The following is a 13,031-nucleotide window of genomic DNA, read 5'->3' on the forward strand; positions in this document are numbered from 1 at the left end:
CACACAACACCGCATAATGTCGAATTGGAATTATGTTTTTAGAATTTTCGACAAATCAATTAAAAATGAAAAGCTGATATGTCTTGAGTCAGTAAGTATTCAACCCCTTTGTTAAGGCAAGCCTAAATAAGTTCAAGAGTAAAAATGTGCTTAACAAGTCACATAATGAGTTGCATGGACTCACTCTGTATGCAACAATGGTGTTTAACACATTTCTAAATGACTGCCGCATCTCTGTACCCAACACATGCAATTGTCTGTAAGGTCACTCAGTCAAGTAGAGAATTTCAAACTTCGATTCAACCACAAAGACCAGGAATGTTTTCCAATGCCTCTGACATTGAACATCCCTGTTGAACATCCTTTTTAGCATGGTGAAGTTATTAATTACACTTTGGATGGTGTATCAATACACCCAGTCACTACAAATTCAGTTGCCGGAAGGGAAGGAAACCGCTCAGGGATTTCAACATGAGCCCAATGGTGACTTTAAAACAGTTACATAATTCAATAGCTGTGATAGGAGAAAACGGAGGATGGAGCAACAACATTGTAGCTACTGTTTGCAATAAGGTACTAAAGTAAAACTGAAAAAAATGTGGCAAAGAAATTAACTTTATGTCCTGAATACAAAGCATTATGTTTGGGGCAAATCCAACACATGACATCACTGAGTACCACTCCTCATATTTTCAAGCATGGTCGTGGCTGCATCATGTTATGGGTATGCTTGCCATCGGCAGAAAGCCATTTTCATTTGAAGTTATAGTGTACTGTTAGTTAGCTAGTGAATGTTAGCTTGCTGGCTTGCTAGCTAACGTTACATGTACGATCTGTGTGGTAATATTCGTATTTCAGAAATCAATTTGCATTGCTAGTTATAGGCTGATGTCAGCTAGCTATCCAACATGGATTTATTTTCCCTGGTTGACACAGACATGCTCAGGAAAGTGACATCACAACTTAAGCCTTCTACCTGCCTTATCAATCCTATCCCTACTCCCTTCTTCAAAACTGTTTTAATTGCATAGAAAAAGTGCAGGCACTTTCCGCACTGCACTAAAAACTGCTATGGTGAAACCACTTCTGAAGAAAAATAATCTAGATTCTTCAGCTCTTAACAATTTTCAGCCAATTTCCAACCTTCTGGAGAAATTGGTGTTCAAATAGCGGGGCTGTAGTGGAGCGGGTCGAGAGTTTCAAGTTCCTTGGTGTCCACATCACCAACAAACTATTATGTTCCAAAAATACCAAGACAGTGAAAAGGATCTGGGAGAGCATCCTGACCGGTTGCATCCCTGCCTGGTATGGCAACTGCTTGGGATCTGAGCGTAAGGCACTACAGATGCGAAAGGCCCAGTACATCACTGGGACCAAGCTTCCTAGCCTGTGCCCCTGCACACTGACTCGGTACCGGTGTCCCTCTGTATATAGCCTCATTATTGTTATTTTTATTGTGTTACTTTTTATTATTACCTTTTATTTTAGCCTACTTGGTAAATATCTTCTTGAACTGCACTGTTTGTTAAGAGCTTGTAAGTAACCATTTCAAGGTAAAGTCTACACTTGTTGTATTCAGGGCATGTTGCAAATAAAGTTTGATTTGATGATATACCATTTTGTAGCTCTGAGTCTCTACTTTTATCCAATGTAAAAAACACAATTTCAAAATGCTTCATATAGTGCATTCGGAAAGTATTCAGACCCCTTCACTTTTTCCACAATTTGTTAAATTACAACCTTATTCTAAAATTGATTCAATATGTTTTTTTTCCCTCATCAATCTACACACAGTACTCCATAATGGCAAAGCGAGAACAGGTTTTTAGACATAATTGCAAATGTATTACAAATAGAAAACAGAAATACCTTACTTAAATAAGTAGTCATGAATATTGCTATGAGACTCGAAATTGAGCCCAGGTGCATCCTGTTTCCATTGATCATCCATGAGATGTTTCTACAACTGGATTTGAGTCCACCTGTGGCAAATTCAATTGATTGGACATGATTTGGATAGGCACTCATCTGTCTATATAAGATCCCACAGTTGACAGTGCATGTCAGAACAAAAGCCACAAGGTCGAAGGAATTGTCCAGCTCCGAGATAGGATTGTGTCAAGGCACAGGTCTGGGGAAGGGTTCCAAAAAATGTCTGCAACATTGAAGGTCCTCAAGAAGAGAGTGGCCTCCATCATTCTGAAATGGAAGAAGTTTGGAACCCCCAAGACTTTTCCCAGAGCTGGCTGCACGGCCAAACTGAGCAATCGGGGGAGAAGAGCCTTGGTCAAGGAGGTGACCAAGAACCAGATGGTCACTCTAACAGAGCTCCAGAGTTCCTTTGTGCAGATGGGAGAACCTTCCAGAAGGACAACCATATCTGCAGCACTCCACCAATCAGGACGCTATGGTAGAGTGGCCAGACGGAAGCCAATCCTCAGTAAAAGGCACATGACAGCCCACTTGGAGTTTTCCAAAAGGTACCTAAAGGACTCAGACCATGAGAAACAAGACTCTCTGGTCTGGTGAAACCAAGATCGAACTCTTTAGCCTGAATGTCAAATGTCACGTCTGGAGGAAACCTGGCACCATTTCTGAGATGAAGCATGGTGGTGGCAGCATCATTCTGTGGGGATGTTTTTCAGCGGCAGGGACTGGGAGACTTGTCAGGATCAAGGGACAGATGAATGGAGGAAAGTGTAGAGAGATCCTTAATGAAAACCTGCTCCAGAGTGCTCAGGACCTCAAACTGGGGCGAAGGTTCACCTTCCAACAGGACAAAGACCCTAAGCACACAGCCAGTACAATGCAGGAGTGGCTTCAGGACAAGTCTCTGAATGTCCTTGAGTGGGCCAGCCAGAGCCGGGACTTGAACCCGATCGAACATCTCGGGAGAAACCTGAAAATCGCTGTGCAGATACACTTCTAACTCAAAATGACAGAGCTTGAGAGAATATGCAGAGAAGAATAGGAGAAACTCCCCAAATACAGGTGTGCCAAGCTTGTAGCGTCATACCCAAGAAGACTCGAGGCCGTAATACCTGCCAAAGGCGCTTCAACAAAGTACTGAGTAAAGGGTCTGAATACGTATGTAAATGTTACAGTTGAAGTTAGACGTTTACATACACTGAGATTGGAGTCATTAAAACTCGTTTTCAACCACTCCACACATTTCTTGTTAACAAACTATAGTTTTGGCAAGTCGGTTAGGACATCTACTTTGTGCATGACACAAGTAATTTTTCCATCAATTGTTTACAGACAGATTATTTCACTGGTAAATGCACTGTATCACAATTCCAGTGGGTCAGAAGTTTACATACACTAAATTGACTGTGCCTTTAAACAGATTGGAATATCGCTCTGGATAAGAGCGTCTGCTAAATGACTTAAATGTAAAATGTAATATTCCAGAAAATTATGTCATGGCTTTAGAAGCATCTGATAGTCTAATTGACATCATTTGAGTCAATTGGAGGTGTACCTGTGGATGAATTTTAAGGCCTACCTTAAAACGCAGTGCCTCTTTGCAGAAGCCACTGCTCCAAAACCTCCATAAAAAAGCCAAACTACGGTTTGCAACTGCACATGGGGACAAAGATCGTACTTTTTGGAGAAATGTCCTCTGGTCTGATGAAACAAAAATAGAACTGTTTGGCCATAATGACCATCGTTATGTTTGGAGGAAAAAGGGGGGTGCTTGCAAGCGAAAGAACACCATCCCAACCGTGAAGCACGGGGGTGTCAGCATCATGTTGTGGGGGTGCTTTGCTGCAGGAGGGACTGGTTTACTTCAGAAAATAGATGGCATCATGAGGGTGGAAAATTACGTGGATATATTGAAGCAACATCTCAAGACATCAGTCAGGAAGTCAAAGCTTGGTCGCAAATGGGTCTTCTAAATGGACAATGACACAAAGCATACTTCCAAAGTTGTGGTAAAATGGTTTAAGGACAACCAAGTCAAGGTATTGTAGTGGCTATCACAAAGCCCTGACCTAAATCCTATAGAAAATGTATGTGCGAGCAAGGAGGCCTCCAAACCTGATTCAGTTACACCAGCTCTGTCAGGAGGAATAGGCCAAAATTCACCCAACTTATTGTGGGAAGCTTGTGAAAGGCTATCCATAATTTTTGACCCAAGTTAAACAATTTAAAGGCACTGCTACCAAATACTAATTGAGTGTATGTAAACTTCTGACCCACTGGGAATGTGATGAAAGAAATAAAAGCTGAAATAAATCATTCTCTCTACTATTATTCTGACATTTCACATTCTTAAAATAAAGTGGTGATCCTAACTGACCTAAGACAGGACATTTTTACTAGGATTAAATTTCAGGAATTGTGAAAAACTGAGTTTAAATATGTTTGGCTAAGCTGTATGTAAACTTCCGACTTCAAATATATTTAAGTTATTTTTTAAATGTATTTTTGACAATTTCTAAAAACCTGTATTTGCTTTGCCATTATGGGGTATTGTGTGTACTGATGATTGATGAGGAAAAACAACAATTATAATACATTTTAGAATAAGGCTGTAACGTAACAAAATGTGGAAAAAGTCAAGGGGTCTGAATACTTTCCGAATGCACTGTAAGACTGAATCGAGGTTGTCGGTTTCAAATATACACTGGAGTTTCTTACCAAGATGACATTGAATGTTCCTGAGTGGCATAGTTACAGTTTTGAATTATATCGGCTTGAAAATATATGACAAGACTTGAAAATGGCTGTCTAGCAATGATCAACAACCAACTTGACAGAGCTTGAAGAATAATGTACAAATATTTTACAATCCAGGTGTGCAAAACTCTTAGAGACTTACCCAGGAAGACTCACACCTGTAGTTGCTGCCAAAGGTGATTCTGACATGTACTGACTCAGGGTTGTGATTACTTATGTAAATTAATACTTTCTGAAGGTACTGCATATGGCATATGGGGCCTGCATATACAGTAATTCAGCTAATATGTACATATTTGTCCACCAGACTACTGTTTGTTTTTCACTTTTAGGTGCTAGGTGCTATCTAGAACCTAAAAGGGTTATTTTGCTGTCCCCACAGGATAATCCTTTGAATAAATAAATGGTTCCAGGTATAACAGTTTTGTGTTCCAAGTAGAACCCTTTCCACAAAAGGTTCTACTTGGAACCATCAGGGTTCTCCTATGGGGACAGTCGAATAACCCTTTCGGAACCCTTTTTTCTAAGAGAGTTCAAAGATAACATCAATGAATACATATCGCTAGAACTAAGACTACATACGAACTTTAGTCTGCCTGGTGATTCATTCTGGTTGGATGTTCCATATTAATATTTTATCGCCCTCATTCTGCTCTGTTAAGGGCGCTGCTGTTTGATATTTGCTCTGGGTAGTGACATGTTTAATTGTACCTGAATCCTCCAGTCATCGCCTGTGGATAAATAGATGTCACTACTCATATCAATTACGAGGCATGCTGCAGCCCCTGGGTCTTGGGAGACAGCGATCGCAGGGTTCCGCCATCCTCTTTTATTACAAATGTGGATATGAACTAAATCAATCCAGATGCCATGTGGGGCTGCTGTGTGTGTTCATCACTAATAGCTCCCTGTAGATGGCCCCTCCTTCCCCTCTATGACAGCCCTCCTCCACTCTCTCTTCCTTCCGTCCGCCCTTACTCGCTCACTCTTTCATTCAGTCTCTCTCTCTCTCTCTCTCTTTCTGCCTCTCTCTTTCTTTCTTTCTCTCTCTCACTCTCTCTGCCACTCTCTCTCTCCTTCCTGAGCACACCTCAGAGGTGAACAGACTGCAGAGCCACAGTGTGGGAACAGCAGCACAGTGTATGGCCCCATAAAACCAGAAGAACCCTCGACCCCCTCAATCACCAACCTTCTGGAGGACAAACATATGCACACGCACATACACATATGCACGCAAAAACACACACAAACACCCATTCAGACACACACATTAAGGCACACACACACACACACACACACACACACACACACACACACACACACACACACACACACACACACACACACACACACACACACACACACTGCAGCGCTCTAGTGAGCACATATCAAAGCAGTGGATTAATCTCAAGCACAGCCATAAAAGGAGGAACACCACAAATAAAAAGAGACACCTGCCACCAATATAACTACAGTAACTAGCAAATACCATCATCCAGCCCCACATAAAAAAAGTTTGTTGGGCCTTGAGGCACCGCTGCATGTACTGTCCAGCTGGGATGATGGTGTGAAAGGACAGAGGAGAGAAAGAGAGAGAGAGAGAAGGTGAGAGAGAGAGAGGGCAGAGGAGAGAGAGAGAGGGCAGAGGAGAGAGAGAGAGGGCAGAGGAGAGAGAGAGAGGGCAGAGGAGAGAGAGAGAGAGAGAGGGCAGAGGAGAAAGAGAGAGAGAGAGGGCAGAGGAGAGAGAGAGAGAGGGCAGAGGAGAGAGAGAGAGAGGGCAGAGGCGAGAGAGAGAGAGGGCAGAGAGAGAGAGAGAGAGGGCAGAGGAGAGAGAGAGAGGGCAGAGGAGAGAGAGAGAGAGGGCAGAGGAGAGAGAGAGGGCAGAGGAGAGAGAGAGAGGGCAGAGGAGAGAGAGAGAGAGAGAGAGAGGGCAGAGGAGAAAGAGAGAGAGAGAGGGCAGAGGAGAGAGAGAGAGGAGAGAGAGAGAGAGAGAGAGAGAGAGAGAGAGAAAGAAAGAAAGAAAGAAAGAAAGAAAGAAAGAAAGAAAGAGGGCAGAGGCCGATCATATGGGAGGCCAGGAGGCGCAGGTTACAGCTGCATGAGCCAGAGAACATGTTTGCTTAGGCTCAACAGCATCTCGGCAGGCAGGCGACCCTGAGAGATGTAGGCAGTGAGGCTGGAATAAAAATCAGAGAGCAGGAGGGGGAGGAAGAGGATGTGAGGAGGTATGCAGCGGTAGTGGCAGCTCACTCCTTCACGTTCCCTTTACTGGACCTGCTGTGTCCCAAATGGCACCCTATTCCCAATTGGCCCTGGTAAAAAGGAGTGCACTATATAGGGAATAGGGTGCATTTGGGACGTGGTCACTGACTGATAATCCTCTCAGAAGCTAGGGCTGGGACTATAGAGCATTAAATAATAAATAATAAAAACAGTTTTTTTGTAGAATTAATATTATATTACAGTGTCTTTAATTTAATCCTCATTCAAAAGAAAAGAACAAACACCGGTTGGTCTTTTTCGAAACTATAAAATATGCCTGTCAAAAAAGTATGTTGTTTCAGAAATATTTTTTCTTGTTTACCTTCTAGCAAAAAGCTCAATGAGAAAAGCCCTCTGTAAGATACAACCTATTGTACTGTAACTCATTATCTTCACAGGCTGTCCAACCTGACACTCATTAGCATTGTCATCTTATCACCACTGCTATCATCCATGCATCCCATTCAATGAAACCACCCTTCCTCCCTGTCCCTGTCTCTTTCTACCTCTTCCTCTCCGTCACCCTCCCTCCCTGCAGATTGCTCGTTGAGAGCAATTGAAATGACCAGAGTATTTGGTTTTGTAAGGGGTGACTATAAACAATCATTGACACCATTGACCTTATATTGCACTTGCTGGTGTTCATCATTGACATTCATTGACATTCATTGGCCCAATGGGTTTTATGGGGAGTCGGTTAGCTGCATTTGTATTTGTATTTATTATGGATCCCCATTAGTTCCTGCCAAGGCAGCAGCTACTCTTCCTGGGGTCAAGTAAAATTGAGGCAGTTATACAATTTTAAAAACATTATTTTGTATTTCACAACAGATTTCACAACACATTAAGTGTGTGACCTTAGGCCATTACTACCACATACACTACATGACCCAAAGTATGTGGACACCTGCTCATCCCCCCTTTGCCGCTAAAACAGCCGCCACTCTTCTGGGGAGGCTTTCCACTAGATGTTGGAACATTGTTGCGGGGACTTGCTTCCATTCAGCCACAAGAGCATTATTGAGGTCGGACACTGATGTTGGGCGATTATGCCTGGCTCGCAGTCAGCGTTCCAATTCATCCCAAAGGTGTTTGATGGGGTTGAGGTCAGGGCTCTGTGCAGGCCAGTCAAGTTCTTCCACACCAATCTCGACAAACCATTTCCATATGGACCTTGCTTTGTGCACGGGGGCATTGTCATGCTGAACAGGAAAGGGCCTTCCCCAAACTGTTGCCACAAAGTTGGAATCACAGAATGGTCTAGAATGTTATTGTATGCTGTAGCATTAACGTTTCCCTTCACTGGAACTAAGGGGCCAAGCCCAAACCACGAAAAGCAGCCCCAGACCAAAATTCCTCCTCCACCAAACTTTACAATTGCACTACATTGGGGTAGGTAACGTGCTCCTGGCATCTGCCAAACCCAGATTTGTTCGTCGGACTGCCAACGGCGCAGAGCTTTATACCACTCCAGCTGACGCTTGTGATCTTAGGCTTGTGTGCGGCTGCTCGGCCACGGAAACCCATTTCATGAAGCTCCTGATGAACAGTTCTTGCACTGACGTTGCAGTGAGTGTTGCAACCGAGGACAGACAATTTTTACACGCTACGCACTTCAGCACTTGGCGGCCCCGTTCTGTGAGCTTGTGTAGCCTACCACTTTGCGGCTGAGCCGTTGTTGCTCCTAGATGCTTTCACTTCACAATAACAGCACTTACAGCTGACCCGAGGCAGCTCTAGCAGGGCAACAATTTGACGAACTGACTTGTTGGAAAGATGGCATCCTATGACAGTGCCAGTTGAAAGTCACTGAGCTCTTCAGTAAGGCTATTTTACTGCCAATGTTTGTCTATGGAGATTGCATGGCGGTGTGCTCAATTTTATACACCTGTCAGCATCGGGTGTGGCTGAATTAACCGAATCCACAAATATTTTGGTATATATAGTGTATCTACAACACAAAATCCATGTCTACGTGTGTGTATAGTGTGCATGTTATCATGTGTGTGCGTGTGCATGCATGTGTCTGTGCCAGTGTGTGTGTCTCTTCACAGTCACCGCTGTTGCATAAGGTGTATTTTTATCTGTTTTTTTAATCTGATTTTACTGCTTGTATGAGTTACTTGATATCGAATTGAGTTCTATGTAGTCATGGCTCTATGTAGTACTATGCACCTCCCATAGTCTGTTCTGGACTTGAGGACTGTGACAGTACGGTAGTATCGGCAGCCTAGCTTCTCTCTCTCTCTCTCTCTCTCTCTCTCTCTCTCTCTCTCTCTCTCTCTCTCTCTCTCTCTCTCGGCTAGCAGTGTGACAGTGGATGGACTGAACAGTAGTAAAGTCTGGCCTACCTTGTTGGGGTTGGTGGCCGTGAGTATCCAGACACACTGAGCGTTGGACTCATACTGGATGGGGAAGTTGGGCGAAGTGAATGTACCAGAAGGACCTTGAAGGTTAGAGCCGCATGTTTTCACTGTGAAAGAGAAAGAGGAAAATAAAGAAATTAAGGAAGGTTATTCATTTGGAGCCTGACATTTATCAACCTGACAAACACAAAAGTTGTGGTTAATTGGAGACAGATTTTGCCAAATGCTGTGTGTGTGTGATTACGTGCATGTGTAGGTAGTCGCTTTAGCTGTATTGATTTGGCACACATTGAATGCTCGTATTAATGAAATATCGTCAAGACACCAGGGCCCCTTTGCTTGGGCTATATTCAACTCATAATTATACTTCAACATATTCTCAATAGAGCCTGCTGCTATCTGAACTAGAAGTCATTTAAGGCCAGGGTTTCTGTTGTCATGAATTAGCAATATCATTTTATACTCAGATGACTAATTTCATGACAGCTGAACAAGTTAAACTCTGTGCAAATGAAGAAAAAAAACCCACCAAGGCCTTATTCATTATCTTAATGGAGAAACACCAGTCATTATTTGTTAAATACAGACACGGCTTGTCTGTGTCCCGTCTGTCCTGCCTGTCTTCCAAATGCACTGACAGCTATGAAAGATTACCGGGCTTGCGGCTAACACAGCTAAAAAAGAGTTTCTGGAATATTAATCTGGAATAGGACAGTACTATGACTATAAAGTCTGTGTTATTGGTGCCGTTCATCAGCGACGATGCCAAAGTGACAATGTTGTGATGGAGTCTCAAATAGCACCCTATTCCCTATTTAGTGCACTACTTTAAAAAAAGGGCCCATACCCTTCCTATTACATACTATAGACGTCAGGTTTTATCAGTCTCTGACATCTTGATTGCTGTTGAAAATAAATAAGTCATTATTTCTGTATGTAGCAAGGTGGCAACACCGATGACTCTGTAGACCCCTCAGGTATAATCCACACTCTGCTGGTCTGCTCAGAAAGTCACTGGCACATTGGGACAAACAGCATCACAAGTAGCCTTGAATACCGTGCACTATACGGTCACACATAACGCAGAAACTTTAAAGCACTTGGGTTAATTCAAGAAACCTTACATTGGGGTCCATTTACACAAGAGGTCAGATAAAGTCCAAAAATGGTTTTGGGTAATATCAAATACCACTACTGCTACTTCATCTACCAGGTAGAGTCCCTTCACTGGTAGATGTTTCCCCTTTATGTGTGGGCAGTAGTTTGTAGGTACCTTGTTACCATTGCTATGGCAGATTCCATTGAATTTCAAACATAGATTTGACATCCAGGGCCAGACATGGAGTACTTCCGGTATCAACCACGTAACTACAATGAGTAAAACGGGCCTCCCCATTCAAGTCAATGATGCCATAATGTGTGGACTAGCAGCCACTTTGAGTGTACTCATAGGATTAAAGCAGGAAGTAAAAGTAGAAAGTGTCCCATTCAGTCTCTACTTTATTAACATGATTCATTCTATTTCAATAGGATTAACCCAGGAGAGATGAGGAAGTGTTTCAGTAATACTACCAGCCAATGAGCAAGCAGAGAATGTCATTCCTGGTTATTTATCATGTCTGAGTCGTCCTCATAGTAAGAGATGTGAACAACTGTCACTTTGGAGGTTATGTCAAATCCTTGAGCTGGTGGGCTACAATAAAACAAATGTCACCGGGCTCTTTAATCATCCAGTCCCCACACTAATGTTTAAAATACAGGAAATAATAGACATGGAGTCGATCAACTATCTCATCAGCCTTAGCTATGAGAGCAATGACATTCCCATTGTGTGTCTGTAAGGGGAATAAGATTTCTTCTTCTCAATACGACTTTGCTAATTAGTCTTCATTTGTTTAATAAACGCAACACACTTCCTATTACAATCTCATTTTGGGAGAGAAATAACAGATCCGCACCGAAAAAGAGAGGGAGAAAGAGATACAGACAGAGCCCTCGATAGAGAGAGAGAGAGAGAGAGAGAGAGAGAGAGAGAGAGAGAGAGAGAGAGAGAGAGAGAGAGAGAGAGAGAGAGAGAGAGAGAGAGAGAGAGAGAGAGAGAGAGAAAACAGAGCACCAATGAATAGTTAAATTGAAATTCATGATTAACTCTGCATACCCTTGGGCTGTCCTGAAAATATAGATCTAGGCAATTTTCTGCATGATTTCAAGTGGCATCTTCCTTAATTAGTTTGTACAGCCTTTAGCCGCAGGAACAAACAGACATGTGGGTGACAGCCAGCCAGTGATTTAGTGGCCAGCTAAAGGTCAGGGTACCACGGCGAGAAAGAAAGTGCCGTAGAGGAAGGGAGGGGAGGAGGGTGGGTGGGTGGAGGTGTGACGGGATCGGGGGATTGTGACACAAACACAGGGAACAAACATACACAATGGGCTCAGGGAGGGAGGTGAGAATCAGGGGATTTATTCTGTGATAGTATGGTGCTGTGGAACGTGGTATATGTGTGTGTCTCTCTCTCTCTCTCTCTCTCTCTCTCTCTCTCTCTCTCTCTCTCTCTCTCTCTGTTTGTACATATGCCAGCTTGTGTGTATGTACACTGAACAACAATATAAATGCAAAATGTGTTGGTCCCATGTTTCATGAGCTGAAATAAAAGATCCCTGTAATTTTCCATATGCATAATTTTCCAAAAACGTATTTCTCTGACATTTTGTACACTAATTTGTTTACATCCCTGTTAGTGAGCATTTCTCATTTTCCAAGATAATCCATCCACCTGACAGTTGTGGCATATCAAGAAGCTGATTAAACAGGATGATCATTACACATGTGCACCTTGTGCTGGGGACAATAAAAGGCCACTCTTAAATGTGCAGTTTTGTCACATAACACAATGCCACAGATAACTCAAGTGTTGAAGGAGCGTGCAATTGGCATGTCCACCAGAGCTGTTGCCAGAGAATTAAATGTTCATTTCTCTACCATAAGACACCTCCAACATCGTTTTAGAGAATTTGGCAGTATGTCCGATCGGTCTCACAACCTCAGACCACGTGTATGGCGTCGTGTGGGTGAGCGGTTTGCTGATGTCAACTTTGTGAATAGAGTACCCCTTGGTGGCAGTGCGGTTATGGTATGGGCAGGCATAAGCTACGGACCATGAACACAATTTCATACTATCGATAGAAATTAGAATCCACAGAAATACCGTGATGAGATTCTGTGGCCAATTGTGAGGCCCATTTCTTTTAAGGTATCTGTGACCAACAGATGCATATCTGTATTCCGAGTCAGGGTTGGGTAGGTTACTTTCTAAATGTAATCCGTTACAGTTACTAGTTACCTGTCCAAAACTGTAATCAGTAAAGTAACTTTTGGATTACCCAAACTCAGTAACGTAATCTGATTACATGTAGATGACTTTCCCCTTAACAGGCATTAGAAGAAGACAATTGTTGGAGGATAAATCCATGTTAAAGTTGACATATCTGGCCATATATGGTTGTTCAATTTGACTTAATGGGTTGGTTATGTAGACTTCTTCGAACCCATCGCTTTCTGCTACACACTGTATAATAATACGATTCAATTATATCTTTACATTAAAAACCAAAGTCTATCATAATTCCAGTCATTCCAATATATTTCATACCCCTTGATCTTCAAGAATAGGACTTGGAAATATGAAAGTATAGATTAGCCAAATTGTTTTACTTGAG

At 42.6% G+C, this 13,031-nt stretch overlaps 1 protein-coding gene across 1 annotated transcript in view; it reads right to left on the reverse strand.

Annotated features, from left to right (window-relative positions):
• The window catches only part of LOC115131349 (CUB and sushi domain-containing protein 3), a 317,735-nt gene that overhangs the window by 292,858 nt on the left and 11,846 nt on the right, over positions 1–13,031 (reverse strand). The window contains 1 exon segment of the mRNA XM_065021039.1: positions 9,300–9,421. Within this exon segment, the coding sequence (XP_064877111.1) occupies positions 9,300–9,421 (122 nt within the window).

Source organism: Oncorhynchus nerka, linkage group LG7 (genome assembly GCF_034236695.1).
Source record: "Oncorhynchus nerka isolate Pitt River linkage group LG7, Oner_Uvic_2.0, whole genome shotgun sequence".
In the NCBI taxonomy this organism is placed as follows: domain Eukaryota; kingdom Metazoa; phylum Chordata; class Actinopteri; order Salmoniformes; family Salmonidae; genus Oncorhynchus; species Oncorhynchus nerka.